General features: G+C 39.0%; 1 protein-coding gene across 17 annotated transcripts in view; it reads right to left on the bottom strand.

Moving 5' to 3' along the window:
• Positions 1-26,598, bottom strand: part of ELN (elastin) — a 109,563-nt gene that overhangs the window by 23,929 nt on the left and 59,036 nt on the right. For 7 of the 17 annotated variants that reach the window (XM_069761416.1, XM_069761417.1, XM_069761419.1 and 4 more), the window contains 21 exons: positions 26,504-26,548; positions 25,771-25,821; positions 24,414-24,452; positions 23,596-23,625; positions 23,056-23,118; positions 19,783-19,830; positions 19,486-19,557; positions 18,121-18,150; positions 16,796-16,867; positions 15,847-15,894; positions 12,153-12,203; positions 11,629-11,685; positions 8,947-9,063; positions 8,813-8,860; positions 7,971-8,147; positions 7,304-7,333; positions 6,508-6,540; positions 5,487-5,519; positions 5,248-5,283; positions 2,267-2,299; positions 2,044-2,079 (listed from right to left, as the gene is read on the bottom strand). In XM_069761416.1, coding sequence (XP_069617517.1) covers positions 2,044-2,079; positions 2,267-2,299; positions 5,248-5,283; positions 5,487-5,519; positions 6,508-6,540; positions 7,304-7,333; positions 7,971-8,147; positions 8,813-8,860; positions 8,947-9,063; positions 11,629-11,685; positions 12,153-12,203; positions 15,847-15,894; positions 16,796-16,867; positions 18,121-18,150; positions 19,486-19,557; positions 19,783-19,830; positions 23,056-23,118; positions 23,596-23,625; positions 24,414-24,452; positions 25,771-25,821; positions 26,504-26,548 — 1,149 coding nt within the window. The remainder of the gene's footprint in view (positions 1-2,043; positions 2,080-2,266; positions 2,300-5,247; positions 5,284-5,486; positions 5,520-6,507; positions 6,541-7,303; positions 7,334-7,970; positions 8,148-8,812; positions 8,861-8,946; positions 9,064-11,628; positions 11,686-12,152; positions 12,204-15,846; positions 15,895-16,795; positions 16,868-18,120; positions 18,151-19,485; positions 19,558-19,782; positions 19,831-23,055; positions 23,119-23,595; positions 23,626-24,413; positions 24,453-25,770; positions 25,822-26,503; positions 26,549-26,598) is intronic. The other 10 variants (XM_069761425.1, XM_069761421.1, XM_069761424.1 and 7 more) reach the window with 7 other exon arrangements.

Below are 26,598 nucleotides of genomic sequence, written 5' to 3' on the forward strand. Positions count from 1 at the left end.
CACACTGAAGGCATCAAAACTATGAATTAACACATGTGGAATTAGATACTTAACAAAAAAGTGTGAAACAACTGAAAATATGTCTTATATTCTAGGTTCTTCAAAGTAGCCACCTTTTGCTTTGATGACTGCTTTGCACACTCTTGGCATTCTCTTGATGAGCTTCAAGAGGTAGTCACTGGGAATGGTCTTCCAACAATCTTAAAGGAGTTCCCAGAGATGCTTAGCACTTGTTGGCCCTTTTGCCTTCACCCTGCGGTCCAGCTCACACCAAACAACCTCGATTGGGTTCAGGTCTGGTGAGTGTGGAGGCCAGGTCATCTGGCGCAGCACCCCATCACTCTCCTTTTTGGTCAAATAGCCCTTACACAGCCTGGAGGTGTGTTTGAGGTCATTGTCCTGTTGAAAAATAAATGATGGTCCAACTAAACGCAAACCGGATGGAATATCATGCACCTGCAAGATGCTGTGGTAGCCATGCTGGTTCAGTATGCCTTCAATTTTGAATAAATCCCCAACAGTGTCACCAGCAAAGCACCCCCACACCATCACACCTCCTCCTCCATGCTTCACGGTGGGAACCAGGCATGTAGAATCCATCTTTTCTGCGCTGCACAAACACACGGTGGTTGGAACCAAAGATCTCAAATTTGGACTCATCAGACCAAAGCACAGATTTCCACTGGTCTAATGTCCACTCCTTGTGTTCTTTAGCCCAGAAAAGTCTCTTCTGTTTGCTGCCTGCCCTTATCAGTGGTTTCCTAGCAGCTATTTTACCATGAAGGTCTGCTGCACAAAGTCTCTTCTTCACAGTTGTTGTAGAGATGTGTCTGCTGCTAGAAATTTGTGTGGCATTGACCTGGTCTCTAATCCTTGCTGCTGTTTCTGAGGCTGGTGACTCAGATAAACTTATCCTCAGAAGCAGAGGTGACTCTTGGTCTTCCTTTCCTGGGGCGGTCCTCATGTGAGCCAGTTTCTTTGTAGCGCTTGATGGTTTTTGCAGCTGCACTTGGGGACACTTTTAAAGTTTTCCCAATTTTTCGGCCTGACTGACCTTCATTTCTTTAAGTAATGATAGCTACTCATTTTTCCTTACTACTTTTTTCTTGCCATAATACAAATTCTAACAGTCTATTCAGTAGGACTATCAGCTGTGTATCCACCAGACTTCTGCACAACGCAACTGATGGTCCCAACCCCATTTATAAGGCAAGAAATCCCACTTATTAAACCTGACAGGGCACACCTGTGAAGTGAAAACCATTTCCGGTGACTACCTCTTGAAGCTCATCAAGACAATGCCAAGAGTGTACAAAGCAGTCATCAAAGCAAAAGGTGGCTAATTTGAAGAACCTAGAATATAAGACATATTTTCAGTTGTTTCACACTTTTTTGATAAGTATATAATTCCACATGTGTTAATTCATGGTTTTGATGCCTTCAGTGTGAATGTACAATTTTCATAGTCATGAAAATGCAGAAAAATCTTTAAATGAGAAGGTGTGTCCAAACTTTTGGTCTGTACTGTATACATATATATATATATATATATATATATATGCATACATATATATATATATATATATATATTTGTACCATGTTACCATGATAAAAAACAAATTGAGAGTCCTCGTTGATTGATATTTTTATATTTACTATCTAATAAACTGGCGATTTTTATGTTTACATTTTTGTAGCATTTTAATAAAACAGTTAAGAATAAACAGTGGCACAATCTAGTGCAGCGTCAAGGCTTTCTACAGCATAATCACTTGCTTCATTTTTCTATTGGCTTTAGAAAACAATAGATGTAGACAGTCATCGGTTAAGATGGGGAGCACGGAGTCTCTTTGTTCCTTCATGGCTTTAATGTAAGAAGGCCTGTAACTTATTTTTTAATTTTAATTGTAATACGTTAACTTAATCCAATGACAAATTCTTTATAAATATACATTAAATGTAGCAAGTACATAGATAAAAAATCAACGAAGTTTCATAAAAGGGAATTATCAAATATATCAATTTAATATTCTAAATACTAACCTCCTGCGGGAAGTCCACCAGCACCAACCCCACCAACTGTGCAAAAAGAAAGAGACATGGTTACTAAAAGCTTCCAAAATGGCATGAGTTATTTGAAAAGTAGAGAGATATGGATAACAAATAGGGGAAGTACTTTGCGCTTAATCATATGTTCAATACAATGCTGTCAGATTACTGCATCAATAGTGAAGAGTGAAGATAGATAAAGATAGAATACACAAACCTCCATATGGTAGCCCACCAGGTCCAACTCCAACTACATATCAGATAAAGGAACACTTTAGTGTATTAGGAAGGAATAGGGGGTGTTATGTCCCCTTTCAATGAACAGTTGTGAAATAGTTTACATCAACACAAAATTTAGCCTTAAATAGTTTCACCATAAAATGCATTGAGGTATTGTATATATATCAGGATATTGCACAAAAGTCTGATCTGTTAGCAGTGTATGTCTAATCTGAGAGAGAGATCAACTGTTGGAATTCCTACTGATACCCGGAATGAAGAACGCATGAAACTCAATAAGTAGAAGTGACATTTTTCTAGAAAGTGTTTTATCCAGCCTAGTACTTAGTGTCAGATCTGGTCTCTTCATTATAGGCATTGGTGGAGTTCCATTGGTTGTACTCCACTTATCAGTTAGTGATGAAATATAAAATAAATAAGTCATCAATGCAAATTGTGGAAAAACCTATTAATATTTGGTTGAACCTGTTGGATCTTTTTACTGAGAGGTATGAGTGTTCTTTGTGATCAGCATTGTTCCAAGGCAGTCTGAAGGTTATTATCAAAAATTACTAAGAGTTTTTATCTTAGTGAAATGATTATCTTTAATTAGACATGAGCCAATTTTTTGAAATCCGAACTCACCAGCTTCGACAAAATTTTCCCAGTAATTCAATTTGCGATAAATTTATAGATAAGATAATCTCAATATTTTTTAGGTCACTTTGACATTACTAAGACTTGTGCAATAAAGAGCTCAAAAGGGATTCAACACAGTCACATAGAAAAAACCAAAAGCCAGCTCACCAGGCAGCCTCAGCAGGTGCACGGAACTTCCACGTTGATCCACATAGTGTTGAATAGAGAAAGGAAAAAAACTTTGTTCTAGCTCCAAAATTTAAAATATCGATCCTTCATTAATCCATGATAAAAACATAGGCTGAGTAACTCTCCATAGCACAACAGGAAACGAGCAACGCGTTTCGATCTTTACAGATCTCTAAAGATCTGTAAAGATCGCAACGCGTTGCTCATTTCCTGTTGTGCTATGGAGAGTTACTCAGCCTATGTTTTTATCATGGATTAATGAAGGATCGATATTTTAAATTTTGGAGCTGGAACAAAGTTTTTTTCCTTTCTCGATTCAACACAGTCCCAAGAGACCTTACAGTGTTTACAAGTATTTTCTGGGAAATTGGAGAGTTTGCAATAATGAGATTATCTTATAATTTGTAAGTTTATTGCAAATTGAATTTTTGGGAAAATTTTGTCCCCGTGGTTTTTTGGGGTATCTAACAGCTGTAAAACATGAAAGGCTGGAACCCAAGCATTTCAATAGAGCACCCGCGATACTCGGTGAATAACTGAGCACCCAATGCAAACTCCAGTAGCGAGCACTTGCACTCAATATAGAGTATTCAATATGACAACCTAATGTTATCAAATTCTGTGAAGTTCAAAATCCTCACTATACCCCTGGATAAAATTCTTGATGGGTGTAGTTTCCAAAATGGGGTCACTTGTGGGGGAGTTTCCACTGTTTAGGCAGATCAGGGGCTCTCCAAATGCAACACGGCGTTAGCTCTCGCTTGCAGCTATTTTTGCATTCAAAAAGTCAAAAGGTGCTCCTTCCCTTCTCTGCCGTGAGTCCAAATGGTAAATTTCTCCTACATATGGGGCATTAGCTTACTCAGGAGAAATTGTACAACAAATATTGGGGTTCATTTTCTCCTGTTACCCTTGTGAGAGGAAAAAAATTGGGGCTAAAGTAAACTTTTTGTGAAAAAATAAATGTGGGTTTTAGGACATTGAGTGGTGCAGTTTTAAGAATGGTGTCACTTTTGTTTGTTTTTTCTATCATATAGGCACCCCAAAGTCACATGTGATGTGGTCCCTAAAAAAATGGATTTCTTGGAAAAATGAGAAAAGGCTGACCAACTTTGAACCCTTCTAACTTTCTAATAAAAAGTAAAGTTTCAAAATTGTGAAATTTTCACTTTTTTTTGTCAAATTTTTGATATTCTCAAAAATATACGCAAGTCATATCAAACAAAATGTACCACTGACATGAAGCACAATTTGTCATGAAAAAACAGTCTCAGAATCACTGGGATCCACAGAAGCGTTCCAGAGTTAAAGCCACATAAAATAACACTGGTCAGATTTCAAAAATTTGGCTTGGTCATTAAGGTCAAAATTTGCTTTGTCACTAAGCAATTAAACAGCCCTCTTTGATTGCAGTGTGTGAAAAAAAATACTATTATTAAAGTGCTTTTAAAGTAGTGTAGAACAGATCAATGAAATCAAAGTCACAATGACTCTCCAGGTACAGCACCTCCCTATCACTTGAATATTTGGATTATTTTTCACAGACTGAGACTACTACTCTCATTTTCAATGTTCTTCAGATCTGCAGTAGTACACCATAATCAGATTAGACCTTTATTTATTTTTAAGTAGAATGAGCAGTGCGCACTGACCTCCTATTCCTAGACTGTAAAATCCAAAAATGGCAGCTGCTTTAGCTGCCCTCATTTTTAGAGTCCATGTATTAGACCCTCCTCTGATTGATTGAATTAGACATATGATCCAATAGCTGCAAAGCATTATGAGGAATACTGTTCAGCCACGCCTGACCTAATTAGACAGCTCTCTGGCCAATGAAATCTTTGACAATGTGTGAAATGCATATTTTTTTGTGATCAAATGCCCATCAAATAGCAAAATGTTCGAATTCACAGAGACCTTTGAAATTCTTTGTGAAGTTTAGTCACAGCATATCAATATGCTAATTTTTAGCTTTAATGTTTATTAGACCAGAAATAGAAATAATTAAACTTTTTTTACTAATAAGTAATAAGAAAGTTGCAACTTATTAATAAATACTCATTAGAAGTAAGAAGTACATAGATAAAAAAGCAACAAAGTTGTTTACAAAGGAATTATCAAAAATGTCAATCCAACGCTCTAAATACTAACCTCCTGCGGGAAGCCCGCCAGCCCCAACCCCGCCAACTGTGCAAAAAAGAAAGAGAAATTGTTAACTAGGCTACCAAGAGCTTAAAAAATAGCAAGACGTTATGTGAAAAATAGAGCGATACAGATAACAAGTAGGGGTTAAACTTTCGGCTTAATCATATTTGTGTCCAAAACAACTGCTGTCAGATTACTGCTCTGGAACTGAAGATTGAAGACAGATAATGATAGAATACACAAACCTCCATACGGTAGCCCACCAGGTCCAACTCCAACTACATATCAGATAAAGAAACAGTTTAGTGTATTAGGAAGGAGTAGGGGGTGTTATTTCCCCTAAAATGAATAGCTGTGAAATAGTTTACATCAACACAAAATTTAGACTTAAATGTTTCGACCATAAAAAGCATTGAGGAATTGTATCAGGATATTCCATAAACGTCTGATCGGTTAGATGTGCATATCTACTTTGTCAAACTTTTGGAATTTCTACTGATACCAGCAATGAAGAAAGCATGAGCATGTCAATGAATAACACCAACATTGTTGTAGAAAAGTTTTATTTCCAACCTAGTGCTATTTCAGTGGTTGTACTCCACTCATCAGATAGTGAGGAAATACGAAATAAATAAGTCATCAATGCAAATTGTGGAGAAACCTCTTAATATTTGGTTGAACCTGTTGGACTTTTATACCAAGAAAGTCTGGAGGTTATTACTAAATACTAGTAAGAGCTCCTTTTCTTAGCAAAATTATTATTTTTATTAAGAGATGAGACCATCTTTAGAAATTTGAACTCCCGGCTTCAACAAATGTTTCTCAAAAATTTTATTTAAACCCATTTAAAAAGGATCATTCAAAATGTCAAACTTGACAAGTTTTGCTCTTGTTTTATTCCCGTTTATTTTGTTTGTTTTTTTAAATTTGCTATCTGGTTCTACAGATATGAGTTTGTTACTCAGTGTTATAGATGGGTAGACACCTGAATGTTCGGGTCCACCGGGTTCCGCCAAACAGTTACAAAAAGCTTGGGTTCGGGTAACAGAACAGTACACGAACCCGAACTCCTACCTATTAACTTGAATGGGGCGCCAGAACATCCAGTGTTTGCCATGCTGTCAGATACAGTATTGTGAAGTGTGGAAGGATAGCACATATGCTACAAATATACTGTATATTTATTTGTAAGGCATGAACAAGTGTGATTTTTTTTTTGCTACATTTCTCCTATCAGTTATTGAGAGGATATAATAAAACACACACCTCCAGCAGGAAGTCCTCCAACGCCATAGCCAGCTGTAATGAGAAAATAACATACAAGTAATTTAATATTTCACATTTAGCTACCATTCATTTACAGTAATAGTATGGCAGGACATTTACTGTAGGAAGGAGAGGGTGCCAACAAGCCACTATTTAGACAGAGGGCTAAGGCCATGAAATGAATCTCTACCCTGTAAGATGTAAAGTCTAGCTCTAACTCTTACACAGCTAGTTTACTATTGTTTAGCATGGTTGACGTAATTGTGTAATTGTACCCAGTTACTGTCATGATTCTAACTGTGTTCTAGGGATACTGCGAGTGACAGCTCAGCCACCCTATGAATAGCAGGGGCATTTCGGGCTGTCAGTGTTGTTTTTGGATTTCCTCCAGGTGTTTTCTTTTCCAGGTAATTGCCAGGATATTTAACTGGTTGACAATGTCAGGTCATTGGCAATTGTAGATTCAGCTCAATGGTGTGCTCACTCTGTTCTCTGTATTTTGATATTCTAATATTTTGTTGCTGGACCTTGGATTTGTCTTTCGACTACCCGTCTGTATAACTCCTTTTGCATTTTACCTATTCTAACTTTAGTTACCAGACTCCGGACTTTGCTCCTGACTATCCGTTTGTCTTATACTCTGTCTTTGACATACCTTCCTGGCTTTTGACCTTGGACCTCTTTATCACGCTGCCTCACAGCTAGTCCGTGACTAGTGACTAACATAAGAGTTACACCATTTTTCTTTACAAGATTTTTATTACATTGAATAGACATAATTTTGCCAACAACTCACCTCCAGTCTTAGGTGGTTTAACACCAACACCTACACATTAAAAAGATTTAAAAAAAACAGGAACATAACTTATTTTACAAAAGCAAGATTAACAAAAGATACTGATTATTAACATTATGTCATGCCATACATGTTATAGTTAATTATATTATTCTGTATTATCTTTAAATATGTGATCATCTTAAAGAGAACCTATCACTTGCTTAAAAAAGTTTACTTATTACCTTACTTTAGCACTGTGTCAGTCCATTACAGAGATATTCACATTTGTTTCTTCTGAAGCGCACTTTGTGAAATTTCTGCTCTGCAGTCCAACTCGTAGTTTCTTGAAAGTTTTCTGTGGTGGCGTGTGCTATCACCCCTTCTTCCCAGACTCTGGCAATCACAGTTCTGCAGCATCTTAGGCTGATAGATTTCAAGTCTGGGTATGAGGGGTGAAGGCACATGGTCCACAGAGAAGAAAGTGAAGAAACATACAGTTGGATTGCAAATCATAAATTTCACGTACTGTGCTCAAAAAGAACAAATGTAAAGATTTTTGTAATTGATTGATGAAGAACAAACTGTAAAAGCACAATCAGGGGAGTTCAGATATTTTTGTAAGTTGTTTAACTGATTTTTTCAAGCAAGTGAAAGTTCCTCTTTCAGTAGTTTTTGAATAACTTACCAGCTCCAGGAACACCACCAACGCCAGGGACACCACCAACACCAGGGATGCCACCAACTCCAGGGATGCCACCAACTCCAGGGATGCCACCAACTCCGGGGATACCACCAACGCCAGGGATCCCACCAACTCCTGGTACTCCTCCTACTCCAGGCACACCGCCAACCCCAGGTACACCTTAGGAAATATTTATTTACTCTGTTAAATTTTCCATCAATTTGCATGATAGTAGCACAAGGGCAGTCTCAGTAGATATTTCTGTAGAAACTGTATAGCAATATATACAGTAGTGGTGTATTTGTGAGGAATATAAAAAACATATGACATAAGTGTAGTTTTTTAAAGGCAGAACACTGAAGGTCTCTTTTCCTTAATTAATTTTCAGCTTTAAATGACCAAAAAAATCAATAAATATTTAACAATCGGTTTAGACAAGTAGACCGAGCTTAACGATGCGCACTTAACGATCTGTAATAGATTGTGAGTGCGCATACCCTGCCATTGTTCTTAGCAGCATCAGTCCTGTTTACATAGGATGATGTGCTGTCGAGAACGTTGATCTTTTATGCAGATCAGAAGCTCATTTCACCCAATGAACTAGTGCTTTGCTCATTCTTCAGGTGATTGGCAGTCTGTTTACGGTGTAAGATTATCGTCATCAAGCTTTCGATGGAACACTAGTTCATGAAAATCTTTCAGTGTAAATGCAACATTTCAAATAAAATAAATTTGCTCCGAAATTTGAAACCTTTCAATGTTGCTGTTACCTTATATTAAAAGAGCAATAGAGGAACACGCGATGCATTAAGAATATGATATAGGATACATTATTATTAACTTGCCATATTTTGGAGGTTTTCCACCAGGCTGAACTCCTAATTGAGGTATTCCTGATAGATAACACAAGATTAATTTAAAAAGTTCATGAAAATGTAGCTTTGCAGATTTAATGTTTTGACTTGTTTAGAAACCCTACCTGCTCCTGGCAATACTCCACCACCTGGCAGTGTACCAGCAGCTCCAGGATAAAAACCAGGTACAGCACCAGGAACAGCTCCGGGTATTCCTCCTGGTATACCTCCAGCTGCAGCTGCTGCTCAAATTAATAAAGAAGCATGATAAGTACCGTATATACATATTAAATGACCTCTAATTGCTACAATTATAGAATAATTGCATTTATGGAAAACTTTTCACGCAACACAAAGAACAAACTAGATGTTTTGATCAGTTGAGGCACAAAATTGAAGGGACAGAAATACTCAATGCTGCTCAACACTCAATGGTGACCTCTTCCCAAACCGGACCATGGATCAGTTGAAAGCCTATTAGTCTTTACTGTTTTTGCCTCATCATTTTAGTAATTAGTGAAGGTTTTAGCACCTCGGATGCCCATTATGATATGCAAACTGTTTTCGGAAAGGTCTACCCTGTCTTGAAGTTTTCATTTTCATGACTTGCACACAATTACGAAACAAAGCCACAATGAAGGGTCTACAAAACCTTTAATAAGGTGAATATTGCCTAAGTAAAAACATCGGGTCGTTATTATGTGAATAAAATCCTTTTTTTTTTCCACAGTATTTTCCATATACCGAGAGGCAAGTTATTTTCTGCTGCCCCAAGTTATTATTACATAATTCCTAAAAAATCCATAAACAGGATTACATTATCAGGACTTCAAAGATGCTATTTATCAGCCGTGATTGTTCAAAGGCGTTACTGCGAAAAATAGTTTTACAGATGGAAAAAAGCAAACATCTTTAAGATTAAGTCAATTGCTTACAGAACACAAGTCATATGCATCATGCTATATTACTCCACATATTTGGATTTCCAGCAAAATGAATAAATGAAAGGTAAAATAGAATGAGAATATCCAGGCTTAGGTGAAAGGGTCTTCGTTTACCCAGAAACAGCGCCACTCTTGTCAATTGGCTGTGCCTGTCAATGTCAATATGTGAATAGGGATTTGGTGCCTAATCAGACACATACTATATACTGAATAACAGTGGAGCTGTTGTTGAAAAAGAAATCCCAACTTGGCAGCATAGATATGTCATTATGGTAAAGGCAATATGGGATTCCTACTTTCTATGAACTAAAACCTGACAAGTACACATGATGATTGGCATTGTTTTCCTTTAACCCTGCTGTTCTGTTGGTCAAAAATGACCGACTTTGAACTTCAATATTCTTTAAAATATTCAAGATGCGGCTCTGAAACCCGTGGCCGACCGACCCATCCTCATTTAAGTCAATCAACCACAAGTTTCAGAACCGCATCTTGAACACCCCAAAAAATACCAAAGTTCAAAATAGGTCTCCCCAGACCGAACAGAACAGCAGGGTTAAAGGGAATCTGTCAGCCGAATTTCAGCCCCCCAAACTATTTATATGCACAGGTCTTTCAAAGGCAAGTCCAGCAACACCTTTACATGGCCAGTATGTTCTTCCATCACTAAGAAATCAGTATTTGAATTAATGTGCAAAGGAAGCTGAGGAGCTAGTTGTAAATCTGGCATCTCTGTCACTCCAGCTCTATTTTTTGCCCAGCAACAACTCCTTCATGCTTGCTTTGCCTGAAATCACACAGCAATAAAAGAATTGGGAAAATCCACTGCACTCTCAAAAGATGATACTTTGCAGAATGTGCTAAGCTTGGAGATGGGGTGGTTTATACCTTGACAAAGACCAGGGACAGGTTGAAATGTTCTTTATTTTGTTGCTTATTTACCCCATCCGATTCACCTTATCTATGTATGCTAATCAATAAAATCACTTTTCAAAGTATCAACTTTTGAGAGTGAATTTTCCTTCCTGTGTGCATTGGGACCACAACCCACTTCTCCTGCACCTCTACTTAAAATTTTGAGTGCAAACTATTTTTTCTATAGTAAAACATGTGGAGGCGGCGCTTGGTGGAAAATGGAGCTGGAGTAACAGAGGTGTCAGATCTACAAGTTCTAGTTCTTCAGCCTCCTTTGTAGATCAGTTCAAATGCTGATTACTTAGTAACTGAACTTAAGAAAGGGCTGACCAGTAGTGATGATGAGTGAACGTGCTCGGATAAGGTGTTACTTAGATTGTGAGCCCCATCGGGGACAGCTATTAAAATGTGTGCAAACTGTAAAGCGCTATGGAATATGTTAGCGCTATATAAAAATAAAGATTATTATTATCTGAACATGCTCGTGTGCTAGCAGAGTGTCTTCGGCGTGCTTGAAAAATATGTTCGAATCCCCCGCGGCTGTATGTCTCACGGCTGTTCGACAGCTGCAACACATGGAGGGATTACCTAACAGACAATCCCCGCAGGTGTTGCGGCTGTCCAACAGCCACGAGACATGCAGCCACATGGACTCGGACATATTTTTCGAGGACGCCGAAGACACTCTGCTATCACACGAGCATGTTTGGATAACACCTTATCCGGGCACGTTCCCTTATGACTACTGACCATGTAAGGGTATCTCTGGATTTGTCCTTGAAGGAAATACCATACATACACATGTAGTTTGGGGTGAAATCCTGCTGACAGTTCTTTTTAATTAATAGCCTAATGGAGAGGAAAAAAGTAAAAATGATCCTAAATGTGAGCCTCAGAAGCGTAACATTTGGAATAATGAGTTGCAAATGAATGGACAGAATGCCTCACCTCCATATTTTGCTGCTTTAGCTGCGGCTTTAGCAGCTGCCGCTTGAGCCCCAACCCCTAAGAACAGAAGAGGAAGTCTAGTCAGTCGATGTCACCACGTTCAGCGCAGTCAGAGCACACAGGCTCATATTACATCACAACCCTTACACAAAAGATGAAAGCAGGAAACTAGATTACATTTAATAGGAGTAATGGTTAAGTCGTTTCTCGCCAACACAATGTAGACAGAACAAATTAAATGAACCGTCCATAGATAATTGTAAAACCTATAGTAAATTATCATTTCCATGCTTAGCAGCACAGAATAAATTTGGTGCAATATTCAAAGCAGATGCTGAACAGAATGGTAATATATATATATACACAATAAAAACGCAAAATGATATAACTGAAAATTACCTAGGGAGCAGTTACATGGTTACTACAAGTTATACAACAACAACTGTCAGCGCTGCGGTATGTTAAACACAGCCGAGATCAGTTAAAATGGTTCCCGCATCTTTACCATTTGTCTTGGCACATACCAGTTCCAGTAGGGTATCCAGCCTTGCCACCAGCTCCAGCACCAGCAGGGCCTATAACACGGTGAACAGTCCTTGTTAATAAGAAGGTCCGAGCTATGGGATCTATGTGAGACTTTCTGAATTGTGTCAAATTGGCTTTTTTTAGTAACTAACCTTTTTTTTCTAAATTAATTATACTCCAGGTATTGATTTGAAACGCGCTGATTTTTTTATTTTACATTATGATCCTTTACAAGCTGCTGATAACTGCTACTCAACTAGAAGCACTGCATTATATTAAAACAGTCTGTGTTGGGGACCATCCCTGTCAGAGCCTCTCTGCTTTCCATCCCCATTAATCAGATAGCGAAAGACTCATATACAGACTGCTTGAATGCTTTGTAGAAATGGACCCGGGTGAGAAAGGAGTGTGAACTGGGCATTTAAAGTAACATTGTAGCATAGCATTCTTGAAAGATGAAGCAGAATATCTCCTGTGCGCCCCCCCCCCAACTCTGGAACTCACTACCACAACATATCAGACTCTCGCCTACCATGGAAACCTTCAAAAAGAACCTGAAGACCCACCTCTTCCGACAAGCCTACAACCTGCAGTAACCACCAATCGACCAAACCGCTGCATGACCAGCTCTACCCTCGCCTACTGTATCCTCACCCATCCCTTGTAGATTGTGAGCCCTCGTGGGCAGGGTCCTCTCTCCTCCACCACTCGCTATAATCTCCAGATGATAAAACAATGACTTTGTCAAAACTACAGCAAGCAGCCCAGTAAGTGACACATTGTTTGAATCATAGCCTCGGTCTCTACATTACGCTCTACTCAGATTAGATGGGACAAAAATGGTGACAGATTCCCTTTTAGGAGATCAGCTGAGTTTACAGTGTCGCTGGCAATGTTCCATTGGAGAAACACACAAATTATCACTCTTCAGGAAGGAAAGATGACTATCCTGTTAGTGCCACCTTTTGGAGATATCTTCCATGAAAGTAAATGTTTGCTCTCAGATTAGGTGTTAAAAACCTGTTGACAGATTCACTTTGGAGAAAGAGGTTGTAAAGTTTTCTGGTATCCCAGGCTAAGGAAGTTGCATCAACAGAAACTTTGCTTAGCTCTACAGAACTCCGGGCTCTTGGTATCATTGGGGGGTGAAAGCAGTCAGACCTCCACCAATTAGAAAGTTATCACCTATCCTCTAGATGGTAATAGCTTGTAAAGATGGAAATACCCCTTTATTCATACAGTTAAAAGGATATTCCTATATCCATGGAAGCTTGTGTGTCCACCCCTCCATTCCTGGTGTCACAACACGGTGTCCAGTCTCAAGAAGTAGGACCTGCATCTATCAGACATTTATAGCATATGCCTTGAAGATGTGATATCAATTTCTAAGATGGGAATACCCCATATGCCTCCAATATTAAATCAATGACAGCTAAAATATGGTTCCATGTCATCCATCTTTTCAATATCTTTTTACTTTTATCTTTATCTACATATGTACAACATATTGATACATTTCTTGAAGGGAATCTGTCACTACATTTGACCAATCTAAACTATTAATTTCGGCATACATATAGATGGCTGAGGAGAATGATGCCTGTATGCCTTATATCAGATGCCTTGTTGTAGATAAATCCTCTTTTATCACTTTTTATTGATAACCTTTTCCAGGCTCTGGGGAGGACGGTGCCTGGGATATAACTCTACATACATACAAGTATCACTCTCCTCAGCCGCCCATAACCTGTATCCCTATAATAATAGTTTAGATAGGTTAAATGTAGTGACAGACTCAATGTAATATATCACCGCAGCGGTTGTATTCTAATAATTTCATTTTCAGATATAACCAAAAAAGTTACATGATTGATCACATTTTAATTTCCTTGAAGCACCACTAGAGGGAGCTTACAATTTACACACTAAACTGAATAACAAACCGCTAAGCTCCTCCTAGTGATGGCTAAAGGGATTTAAAGCTCAAACTGCTATAAAAATCTATAAAAAAAATTAATACATGGTATTTAAAATTTACTTTCAAAATCTTGGGGGCAGTCAACCAATCCCTGTGCCCATGAAACAGCTGATGTGGCCAGGAGATGCTGTACCAGTCAGATACTTCTACTGATGTAGGAAAAGCAGAATTACATTGGCGACCATTCTGATGAATTGTTCACCTCGTGATATAAGGGTGGCTTGGGCCCTCCTTTACATGAACAGCTCCGTGTTCTAGTAGGAGACCGCTGTCTATGTTGTACAATACATGGTCTAGTGTTGTTCTCATGATACAATCCTTCTAATCAGAGAAGACTCTAATAAATAGACAGAGACTTACTGGAGAATAAACTTGGCTCATATTGCGAAGCCTTTGCCTAATGTTACACCAACTCTTGTCTTTTGTTCAAACCAAAACTTTTGCACAATGACGCATTTTAGCACCGCAAGTTTTCCAACCAAGTCTCGACAATTTCTCACTAAGCCATGCCTCTTATTCCATGTCTAACACACATCTCTTATCATAAAAGGAATCAGACACCTGGTTTATGCTTCTCAATCTAAGAAAAGCTGAAAATAGGGACATAAATCCTGATACCAGCCCTGGGTCAATTACCGGGCATCTGCTGTAATTTTAATCATATCACTGTATTATCTGCTAGTCTTCTCAATGATGAGCTTTGTCTAACTCCACCTGCACCACTGATTGACTGCTTTCTGCCTTCACTGTGCATAGACAGAAAGCTGCTTATCAGCAGGGGGTGGGGATAGCAGGAGCTCATCATTGAGAAGACAAGAAGGGCTACAGCAGATAAAACCGTAAGAAGCGTGGTAAGTGATAAATGATTATTAAGATTATTAAAGATTAGTGATACACTACTGAAAATAGTGTCTATGTCCCTACATTATGCTGATCTCAGATGGGTCAGTAAAAACATGGTGATATAATTATTTTTTATAAATGTGGAGCACACCATGTGCATCAGAATTCCGGTCAATTTTGATCAGAAAAACTATTCCTGATATCAAATGCTTCACTATATGAAACAGGAAAGATATATATCTTGGCTATCTACTCACTATATGAAAAAACTGTCCTACATACAGTATCTATTTATGACCTTTAGTAGAATTTGAACCTTTATTGTTATTTTCACTCATTTTAGTGGAATGCAACAAAGAAATGTTTATGATAGATAATACCCAGGAGATTTACATTTAATGACCCTTCCAAATCTACCTAATGGGTTACGTGCTTACAAGCAGCGCTGGTATTTCCCCCCCAAGAGTCAAACTTTGGAGCCCCTTTATCAGACCTCTCAGCTGGCTGTTAGGAGAATGGTGTAGATTAGAAGGCTATTAACGTCAAACCCACTCATTGCATGTCACAGAGAGTTATAAATTATCCTTGTATTGGCCAGACCTTTTTTTTCACATAGTTTTAACGTTGTTACATAGAAACAGATTTCACGGAATACTCTACATGCCAGAAACTATACTGGAATAATAACATTGAATAGTTTATTTATTTCTGCTCTCCTAGGGTCCTCAGCCTGAGCCTGCTCAATGTTACCCCCGTTTTAACAGAGCAGTGCGTCTTGATTCGTTGAAAGTAAACTTTCCAAATGGTTTTAGAGACATTTTCTCTCTCACATTAAACCATTTAGACCATTTTCAAATACTCAGTGCACTTACCACCGAAACCTCCAGGTACGCCTGACGTGTAAGGAAGCCCGTATCCACCTGGAAAGGGGAAGAGAATTTTTAATTTAAAGGAAAATGATTAATTATAATTTTAAATAAGATAATACAATGGTCTTCTCTAAACAATAGGCTCAATTTTTTTTAACGTTTATACCAGTTTTTGGCGTAGGCCACGTTCACACGTTCAGAATTTGGTCAGAAGTGGTGACGTGTTTCTATTATACTTTTCCTCTGATTGTTCCACTCCTGGTTTTGGCTTACAAATACTGATGTGAAATACTGACCAAATAATGAACGTGTGAACACGGCCCTAAGCTGAGCCCCAAAGAGGCGCAAAAACAGCTTGCCAAAAAATTGTGCAAAATTTACTTTTTGCACCATGTATGCATCAAAATTTAAAAAATTGGCTTGGTCTACCAGAGGAGGACATGTCCAGCAACTTTTCAACAGGTTTCACAAGCTTTAGCTTTCTCTAACACTAGCATATAGCATCCGGTGATTCTCTCATGGAAGAAAATCGGATGATATATGCAAATGACCTGCGGCTCAAACTCTGCTGCGAGTGTGAGCCGAGTGTCATTTCATTGTGATCCGATTCTCTCGCATGCAAAAATCGGATCATCAGTGAAGATGGAGAATTTAAATTCTACATCTTCTCCATTGTGTGAGTTGGCGCATATATAGCATGAAGACTAAGGGTGCATTGCTCTTGAAACGTATAGATGTCCTAGCTCTGCTATGCATGATGTTTTAGCCAAGCTATTTACCTGACCTTCTAACCACTATCTTGGACTTTGCATTTACCCACAAGTAAAGAAGATTTGATACCAGAACCCCAACAAACAGCCAATCCTTAGGCCAATTTAAAAAGAACTTTTGAAGATGAGACAGCCCATTTAAGAGGACATCCTAAATACAAAAGAATACAAAAAATACATACCTGGTAGTTTGGGAGCTTTAATAGGATATCCTAAGGGTACACCAGGCTGCTGTCCACCAAACCCACCAAAACCTAAAATATATAACAATAATGTTCAAGTAAATTACCGTATGTAAATAAACAGAATTAGACACCAGTAAAAAATTTGAATAAACAATATTAAAACAATATAGACACCAGCAAAAATTAGAATAAATAATATTAATACAATAATAAATACTGTATATGTATATGTCACTAGTCTCTGAATGATGTACAGGCAAACTCCGATTAAGGGAAAAATGTTAAGACTGCTCAAATTATAAAAAAAATTATATTCTTGATTTAAAGTAGTTCAAACCACAATAATTAATGTGCTTTAATCAGCAATTTGATACATCTTTCTAATTTTGAATCTTCATTTTTTGTTTTCACATAGGACACATTTTTAATTTGGTTTTACATTGGACTAATGATTCCAAGAGTCGCTAAAAAAACAATATTTTTCATTCAGAATAATGAGGGTTTGGTTTCCGTGTACTGTTCCCTTTTCTGATACCATGAAGCACAGAACATCTATCTGCACGTTAATGGCTCCTGCTCTTCTCTGCACCATTATCTTAACTGGCTTATGAGTGACCACAGGGTGGGGTAAAGGAAAGGACAACACTACTTGACACGGGCTTCCTCAACCAGAAATGTTAACTAATGCAAATATTTTCAGAACGTTTGCAGATTTCTAGAACTATCTGCTGGCTTGTTGCCTTAGTATGACTTTGTATATAATAAAACAATTTACTTTTACAGTGGTTGTGGCAGGGATAGTTGTAGAATATCTCAATGTGCTTACATGCAAATACTGCCTTCTAATTTTTTCTTTGTTATGTAGATAATAAGATATATGTATTCAACTTGACTTCATGGCCTTTGAATATTTAATGGAGTTAAATGGCAAAAAGGCTCCAAATGGCATAAAAAAAACAAAAGCATCAATATTCCCCTCCACCGATCCCCCTCTACTTCAGTTCCTATCATCCCCAGGTCTTCACTTATTACTTCCTAGCTAGGTCACCACTGCTGCCACTTATTGATTAAATGGGCATTTCCTAGCTTTTTCAGGACAAAACCAGAAAGGGGAGGCAAGCATGAACCTGGACAGCTTTGGAACTGGATCGGTAGGAGATTCATGAAGTTAAGTACTGCAGACGTCCCTCTTATTGCTGCTCTAAACTTGATTAAAGATTTAGCTGGACATATGAAATGTATGTAAATTAAGCCTTATAAATGGAGTATAAAGGAAGTATTCTAGTGTGGAACTGTAACGTTCACCTCCAAAGCATGCTTACCTGGGATTCCACCTAAAGCACCACCAGCACCTAAAATCAAAGGTGAGCGTTAATACATAGTAAGACTAAAAGATCTTGGTCTTAGAAGAAAAACATACTGTAAACTTCACAATTATTTACTTTTAAGGGATGTAACTATGAGGGCTAGTGTGGCAAGTTTCCAAATGTCTAGGTGTTGGGTAGAAGGTGCCATTAAGCCACTATTTCTTATCAACTATTATGTACCACATCTACTCAAGGTGTGCATGAAGTTTAACACTGTGTTTCTGTTTTGTCCTAAGTATACCTCCTATCAAAATTTTTATTAAAAGGTTTCAGGAGGAATTCCCTCAAAATCCCTAACGCAAGCCATCACCATGATAAGTGTGGGTATTGTCTGAGACTCAAGCTTCAGATATATGAATTTTGCAAGAACCAGTCTTTGGCTGTAACTATTAAATGAGTATATATGTAGTGGCAGTATGTGGTGTTGTTGGGTAGCATGGAAGTATGCCTCGGGGTAATCCTTGACGCTGATCTCTCCTTCAAACCGCATATCCAAGCCCTTTCCACTTCCTGCCGACTTCAACTCAAAAATATTTCACGAATCCATTCATTCCTCAACCATGAATCTGCAAAAACCCTAGTTCATGCCCTCATCATCTCTCGCCTTGACTACTGCAACCTCCTGCTCTGTGGCCTCCCCTCTAACACTCTCGCACCCCTCCAATCTATTCTAAACGCTGCTTCCCGACTAATCCACCTGTCCCCCCGCTATTCCCCGACCTCTCCCCTCTGTCAATCCCTTCACTGGCTCCCCATTGCCCAGAGACTCCACTACAAAACCCTAACAATGACGTACAAAGCCATCCACAACCTGTCTCCTCCATACATCTGTGACCTCGTCTCCCGGTACTTACCTACACGCAACCTCCGATCCTCACAAGATCTCCTTCTCTACTCCCCTCTTATCTCCTCTTCCCACAATCGTATACAAGATTTCTCTCGCGTATCACCCCTACTCTGGAACCCTCTACCACAACACATCAGACTCTCGCCTACCATCGAAACCTTCAAAAAGAACCTGAAGACCCACCTCTTCCGACAAGCCTACAACCTGCAGTAACCACCGATCGACCAAACCGCTGCATGACCAGCCTACTGTATCCTCACCCATCCCTTGTAGATTGTGAGCCTTCGCGGGCAGGGTCCTCTCTCCTCCTGTACCAGTTATGACTTGTATTGTTTAAGATTATTGTACTTGTTTTTATTATGTATACCCCTCCTCACATTTAAAGCGCCATGGAATAAATGGCGCTATAACAATAAATAATAATAATAATAATAAGTAGTAAATACACAGCTGTGATTGAAAGTAATTCTGACCTTGAGGTTTCTGTTTGACTCCACTCCCAGTGGCCACTCCAGGGAGAACACCAACTCCTGGGTATCGTACACCTAAAAATAAATAATTGATTTTATGGGCAAATAGTCAAGTAGGGTAGAAGAATTTTCATAAAATGTAATTTTCCTCTGAGTCAAGTGCATTGTTATGTTCCAGTACTTAACATTATCAGTGATTGTGTATATTGACAATTGGTATCTGGTTTTGTTTGGTAAATTAGAACCATCATTGAAGATGGTAGAACTGTGGAAATAATAAAACATATCTTTGATGCTTACCTGATCCGGGCAGTACTCCGCCTGGGAATGCCCCAGGAATGCCAGCACCTGTTAAATTGATCAAAGAAAATGATTATAATTCGTATTCTATGATGTCCTACTGGAGACCTGCATTGCTGGTATCCCCTTTGATCCCGAGAACTTGAGGCATGGAAGGCATGAAGTCCCCTGTATTTGCATTAGTAAGTATGTGCAACCACTTCTATAGACATTGTATGGAGCAATCGTCACTCATGATCACTATTAATCCATTCACACAGGGGACTTTAGGAGCCTTGTTTTGTGATTGGTGAGGATCCAGGTGATCTAACCCACAGTTATCATACATTTACCACCTATTCAGTGTATAAACAATATATATTGTTTATGGGACAACCTTTTTAAAGAGGACCCATCACCAGTGGTCAGTTTTGCTATTGTTTTATTTCCTCTACTCTCGAGTATTTTAGTGTTGTTTTTTTTTATCTGCCACACAGTTCCAGAGACATGGGCCCCTATATTTAGTGCTAACTCTTATTGTGTTTTTCAAGGTGATGTAGCCCACATCATTCTCTGGGGTTGTTTCTTGAGGCTGCTATGTATACTTATCCTGTAAACCACACCCTCTTGGTAAAGACCATAAAAATTAGCATTGAATAAAAAGGCCTATACTTTATGGCAGATTTGTAAAAAAAAGAGATAAACAAAAATCCATAATACTCAGGGGAGTAACAAGAATAAAATAAGAGAAAAAGCTGGCCACTTTTGACCTGGTGAACGCTTGTATCACCAAGTGGTAAGGTTTTTGTTACTTACAAATTAGTGTTTTTGTTAGGTAAAGGAGTCAGAAAGATTTTGTTTCCTGTGGATGGAGGGAGATTTATTGGGGATCGCATTGTTCAACTTAGATGTAACTTCATCAGGGACATTTACTTTATACGTTAGTTAAAGCGAATCTGTCAGTAGGATCAACCCTACTTAATCATGTATATGGGCATGTAGGTCATAGTAAGCTGATTCAAAGGTCACTTTAATACCTGTGATCTGATATCTTAATCCAGAGAAATCCACATTTTCTTATATGTAAATGAGCTGTTGAAGACTATGGGCCGAACACTGAGCTGTTACAGCTGTAGCAAATGTGTTAGCAAGAAGACAAAGTTCAGTTTTCCTGTTCTGTGTTAGTTACTTGCCTCACACTGGTATCTCCCCCTTTTATTTAACCCCTTCACCCCCAGAGCTTTTTTCGGTTTTGCGTTTCGTTTTTTGCTCCTCTCCTTCTCAGGGCCATAACTTTTTTTTATTTTTCCATCAATATGGCCATGTGAGGGCTTAATTTTTGTGGGACAAGTTGTACATTTGAACGACACCATTGGTTTTACCATATCGTGTACTAGAAAATAGGGAAAAAATTCCAAGTGCGGTGAAATTGCAAAAAAAAGTGCAATCTCACACTTGTTTTTTGTTTCACTTTTTTGCTAGGTTCACTAAATGCTAAAACTGATCTGACATTATGATTCTCCAGGTCATTATGAGTTCATAGACGCCTAACATGACTAGGTTATTTTTACCTAAAACGTCTATTTTACTTTATCTAAGTGGTGAAAAACAAATGGTGCAGTTTTCCGAGACCCGTAGTGTCTCCATTTTTCGGGATCTTGAGTCAGGGGAGGGCTTATTTTTTGCATGCCGAGCTGACAATTTTAATGATACCATTTCAGTGCAGATATGTTCTTTTGATCGCCCATTATTGCATTTTAATGCAATGTTGCGGCGACCAAAAAACGTAATTCAGGCGTTTAGATTTTTTTTCTTGCTACGCCATTTAGCGATCGGGTTAATTCTTTTTTTTAATTGATAGATCGGGCGATTCTGAATGCGGCAATACCAAATATGTGTAGGTTTAAAAAAATTTTTATTGTTTTATTTTGAATGTCGCAAAAGGGGGGTGATTTAAACCTTTATATTTCTTTCATATTTATTAAAACATATTTTTTTTAACTTTTGCCATACTTCAATAGGCTCCATGGGAGACTAGAAGCTGGCGTAGCCTGATCGGCTCTGCTACATAGGAGCAATGCTCCTATGTAGTAGAATTACAACATTGCTATGAGCGCCGACCACAGGGTGGCGCTCACAGCAATCTGGCATCAACAACCATAGAGGTCTTCAGGAGACCTCTGGTTGTTATGCCAACGCACCGATGACCCCCGATCATGTGACGAGGGTCAGCGGTGCGCGCATTTCTGGCCCGATGGCCGGAAGCGCTTGTTAAATGCCGCTGTCAGCGTTTGACAGCGGCATTAAACTAGCTAATAGCAGCGGGTGAATCGCGATTCCACCCACCGCTATTGCAGGCACATGTCAGCTGTATAAAACAGCTAACATGTCCCGGCTTTGATGCCAGCTCACCGCCGAAGCCCACATCAATGCAGAGGATGCTGCCATCGGACGTACTATTCCATCCGATGGCAGAAAGGGGTTAAATTATGCTCTGGAGGTAGATTCTCAGGGAGATCAGTGTCTGGTCCATAGCCTGGAACAGCTCATTTACATATAAAAAAAATGTGGATTTCTCTGGAATAAAATATCAGATCACAGACAACAAGCTGTCATTTTATTCAGTTTCCTATGACCTACATGCCCATATACCTGTAGACGGCTTATGAGTATTGATCCTACTGACAGATTCCCGTTAAATTTCCTTTCAAATAGCATGATACAGTAGATCTGTACTTCATGAACTATATGAATATGATTTTGGAGGGGTAGCAAATATTTTAGAATCAAATAGAATTAATAAAGAACTTTACATGATATAATAAGAACAAAACTAAAAGTAATAGTATATCGGAAAGCCGCAGCAATACTACACCACAAAACTATGGCAAACAAATCCTTTTTATGTATGAACATCTGTTTCTGCCCAGCAAGAGCATGATAACGTGGACAATTTGTTACCGCTCTATATCAATTTCTTAGAGTTTTTCATTGTGCTTTTCCTGAGTTATTGCTCCTGGATATGTATGACCACTTTCAAAAAAATGTTTTGGATCATGTCTTTATCAAGGTTTGGTCACTGTCAGTTTTAACCATCAGTGATATTTGCGTATGGCAAAACAAAAAGGTGCAAAGTTTCTCCTAAACATTACATTGCTAAAATCAAACAGCACACGGACTGCACAAGTATGGAATGCACAACTCGGTATATCAATGGCTGTTTAGAAAAATGTACATTTTTGTTTGGACTAGTCAATATGCTGCTATATCCGCCCATTCTGTACACTGTCTCACCTGGAAGTTTTCCTGGTTTTGCTCCAGCTCCGGGTTGGACTCCTGTTTGAGGTACTACAGCTCCTGAAAATAAAACAAAAATAGGGGTTATTGGGGCAGGCGATTTTTCAGGATCTCTCTCTATAACCTTTTAGACATGATATTGGCAAGAACAAATATAATTGAACTGGTCGTAATTTTTGTGATGGTGCACTAAAAGCAAATATCTGCATTTACAGGATTTTCCACAGACTAATGTACAGTACTGTTATTAAAAATAATAAAATCAGCTGGTAATTACATTCCCTGGTCCAGTGCTGATGACTGGCTGCAGGGGTTACGTCATGTCAACAGCACTGCAGACGATCACTGGGCTCAGCAGCTCTTCCATGTAGCTGTCACAAGCTCAGTGATCGTCTGCAGCGCTATAGATAGGCTGTCCTTGCCGCAACTGGTAAACAATCGATGGGGCAGCGGCAGAGTCACAGTCACACCAGTGGCATGCAAAATGCTGAAAAGGGAAAACGCTTGAACACTAGCTAGAAAATGTATTTAAATTACCTGTAGTTACACCAGGAATGACACCACCACCTAAAGAAAAATGTTTGCTTAACAATTAATGCAAAAAGACCTGATGCTACATATTTAAGTATTTATTGTATATTTATTCTTGCATTAATCAGCAGTACATGTGAATACGAGAAACTTTGTAATGTGAAGATACATCCTCAGGTTCTCCTTTCATCATCTGCAGGTTTGGTGTAAATGTTCAGAAACCTCCTCTATCACTACTATAAAACAATAAGAAAATGGGGAGGAGGGGGATGCAGCTGCAGTTCTTACTCAGTGTTTTCATGAAAAATCATAATGGAGACAGGAGAGAAGAAGCAACAAAGGGAGACAGCTGATTGTTCAGAGCAAAGGGACAGAAAACATCCCAAAACATGTCTGGCGTCATCTGATAAATATTTTTTTTTTTAACTAAAGGTGTACTTTATATAGAGTGAACTCTCCTCTGTGGTACATGATTTGGGCACATTTCACCTTGGGCCTCCTTGTCTTTAGATAATTATCTTTGGTATGAATGTCTGCTCTGCAGGTTTTATTATTATGTAATCCCCAGCACAAGCCATAAGTCTTGACAGCGCAGTGAATACAAATATGTCCCAGGAGACTTCCTGAAAAGTGAGTAAGGCCAACTTTTGCTTTTCCGTCCCTGGAAAGAATTGCTTCCCTCCAGCCACACACATGTTGCTTTCTCAGCAGGATTCACAGTAATGTGCATACACATAATAGCAAACTTCCACTCCCATGTGTGTTATTGGCAGACATGATAGAGAACACCGGTCACAAGCACAAAAGTCCCAAATAATGCTTACCTGGGATGACACCACCTGGGTATGCACCAGGTACTCCCCCTGTAGGTACATGGAAATAAAAAAAATTGTAGAATGAATGTTATGTAATTTATGCATTTATGTATTTGTAATGCTCATGTTGAACAAGCACTAGTGATGAGCGAGTGTACTCCTTGCTCGGGTTTTCCAGAGCACGCTCAGGTGACCTCCGAGTATTTATGACTGCTCAAAGATTTAGTTTTCATCATGGCAGCTGAATGATTTACACCTATTAGCCAGGCTGAGTACATGTGGGGGTTACCTGGTTGCTGGGAATCCCCACATGTAATCAAGCAGGCTAGTAGCTGTAAATCATTCAGCTGCTGGGATGAAAACGTAATCTCTGAGCAGTCATAAATACTCGGAGGACACCCGGGCGTGCTCGGGAAAACCTGAGCAACGAGTACACTCGCTCATCACTAATAAGCAACATAAAACTAAAGCAAGTTAAAGTGGATAACAATCATTGTCCACCATATATCCTCTATTGGGCATATTGCCTATAAGGCCAGAAAGGGCAACCCAAACAAACAAATTCTGGAAGATGGTGGCACATAGATGACCATAGAGATGAAACTTGAAGTTCCTGACACCCAAAATCGCAAAATTCTAAAAATACCGCACACCTACCATATGACAAAGGGATTGTTTGATCTCCTCACGCACAAAGGCCTTAGTGGTGCTGGAACCTCTGTGCCCTCTACAGCAGAAGCCCCCAACCAGTGGCTCCTTGGCAACATGTAGCTTGCAGGCCCCTGATGTGTGGCTCAAGGCTGTATGCTCAGGTCACGGTGACTGCTACTGTCTGTATCAGTGTTTTTATGGGCATTACTATTTGTTAGGAGCCATTATTACTTTATAAGAGGCACGCAAGATGATTTTACTCATTGGAGAATTATTTTAAAGGGGCACTTGGGGCATTATTAGTTTATAAGTGGGCACTCAGGGCATTACTATTTTATAAAAGGAAACTAGGGCTATTGATACTTTCTAAGGTGAGATTCTGAGAATTATAAACTTCACATGGTCGCTCAGGGTGCGACTACGATTTCTTTGCATAGAATGTGGCAGTGACCATCTCTCAAAAGTGAACGTTGGCTCTCATGGTAAGAAAGGTTTGGGAGTCCCTCTGCTATATACCTACAAAATGATGGATGTTCACAAACACTAATCTGCAGGACATGGAATTTGGGATTATTTTTGCATTTTGAAACTCACTTAGATCACAATACATTACATAATTTCATGGAAACTTCTAACTCATCATTCTGAAAGGTTATCCTGATCGCAGTTGGTAGGCTAGGATGGGAAGAGAGGAAAAGGAAGAGACGATTCTGACCTGCGCCACCTTGTACCACTCCTCCAGGGTACAAGCCAGGGATCCCTGCACCTGTCAGGAAGCAAAGATCAGCCATGAGGGATGTGTGTATGCAATGTGTTCATAAAGGCAGAGACCGATTGCATCAGTGTCAGGGCTTTAATACAAGTGGGTTGACTTTAGGGTTATTATTGGCCATTGCTATCAGTGAATAGATAGAGGCATTGCATATATCCAGAGGCTGAAAACCTATAGTGGTCAGGTTCAGCTGCCACTGGTACACTTATTACAAAGAAGAATATGATCGGGACCGCTATTCTGTAGTGATGAGTGAGTATGCTCATTACTCGAGTTTCTCCGAGCATGCTCGGATGGTCTCCGAGTATTTCTGCATGCTTGGAGATTTAGTTTATGTAGACGCAGCTGCATGATTTGTGGCTGCTAGACAGCTTGAATACATGTGGGGATTGCCTAAAAAACAGGCAATCCCCCTGCATGTATTTAGGGTGCCTAGCAGCCACAAATCATGCAGCTGTGGCGACAAAAATGAAATCTCCCAGCTCGCCGAAATACTCGGAGACCATCCGAGCATGCTCGGAGAAACTTGAGTAATGAGCATACTCACTTATCACTAATACTTACTCATACACAGACAGCAATATATCATTGCGTACACTGGATAGAATTTTAATCACAAGAGGTTTTTCCTTTTAAAACATGAATATGAGGACAATGATAATGACATTGTTATTACCTGGTCCTTTTCCTGGTTTCACACCAGCACCTGGTTGGACACCACCTGCAAGTAGAATTGAAGAAAGATATATGACAAATTTATTGTAGTTTCAT

The sequence above is a fragment of the Ranitomeya imitator genome, chromosome 3, assembly GCF_032444005.1.
Source record: "Ranitomeya imitator isolate aRanImi1 chromosome 3, aRanImi1.pri, whole genome shotgun sequence".
Lineage (NCBI taxonomy): Eukaryota > Metazoa > Chordata > Amphibia > Anura > Dendrobatidae > Ranitomeya > Ranitomeya imitator.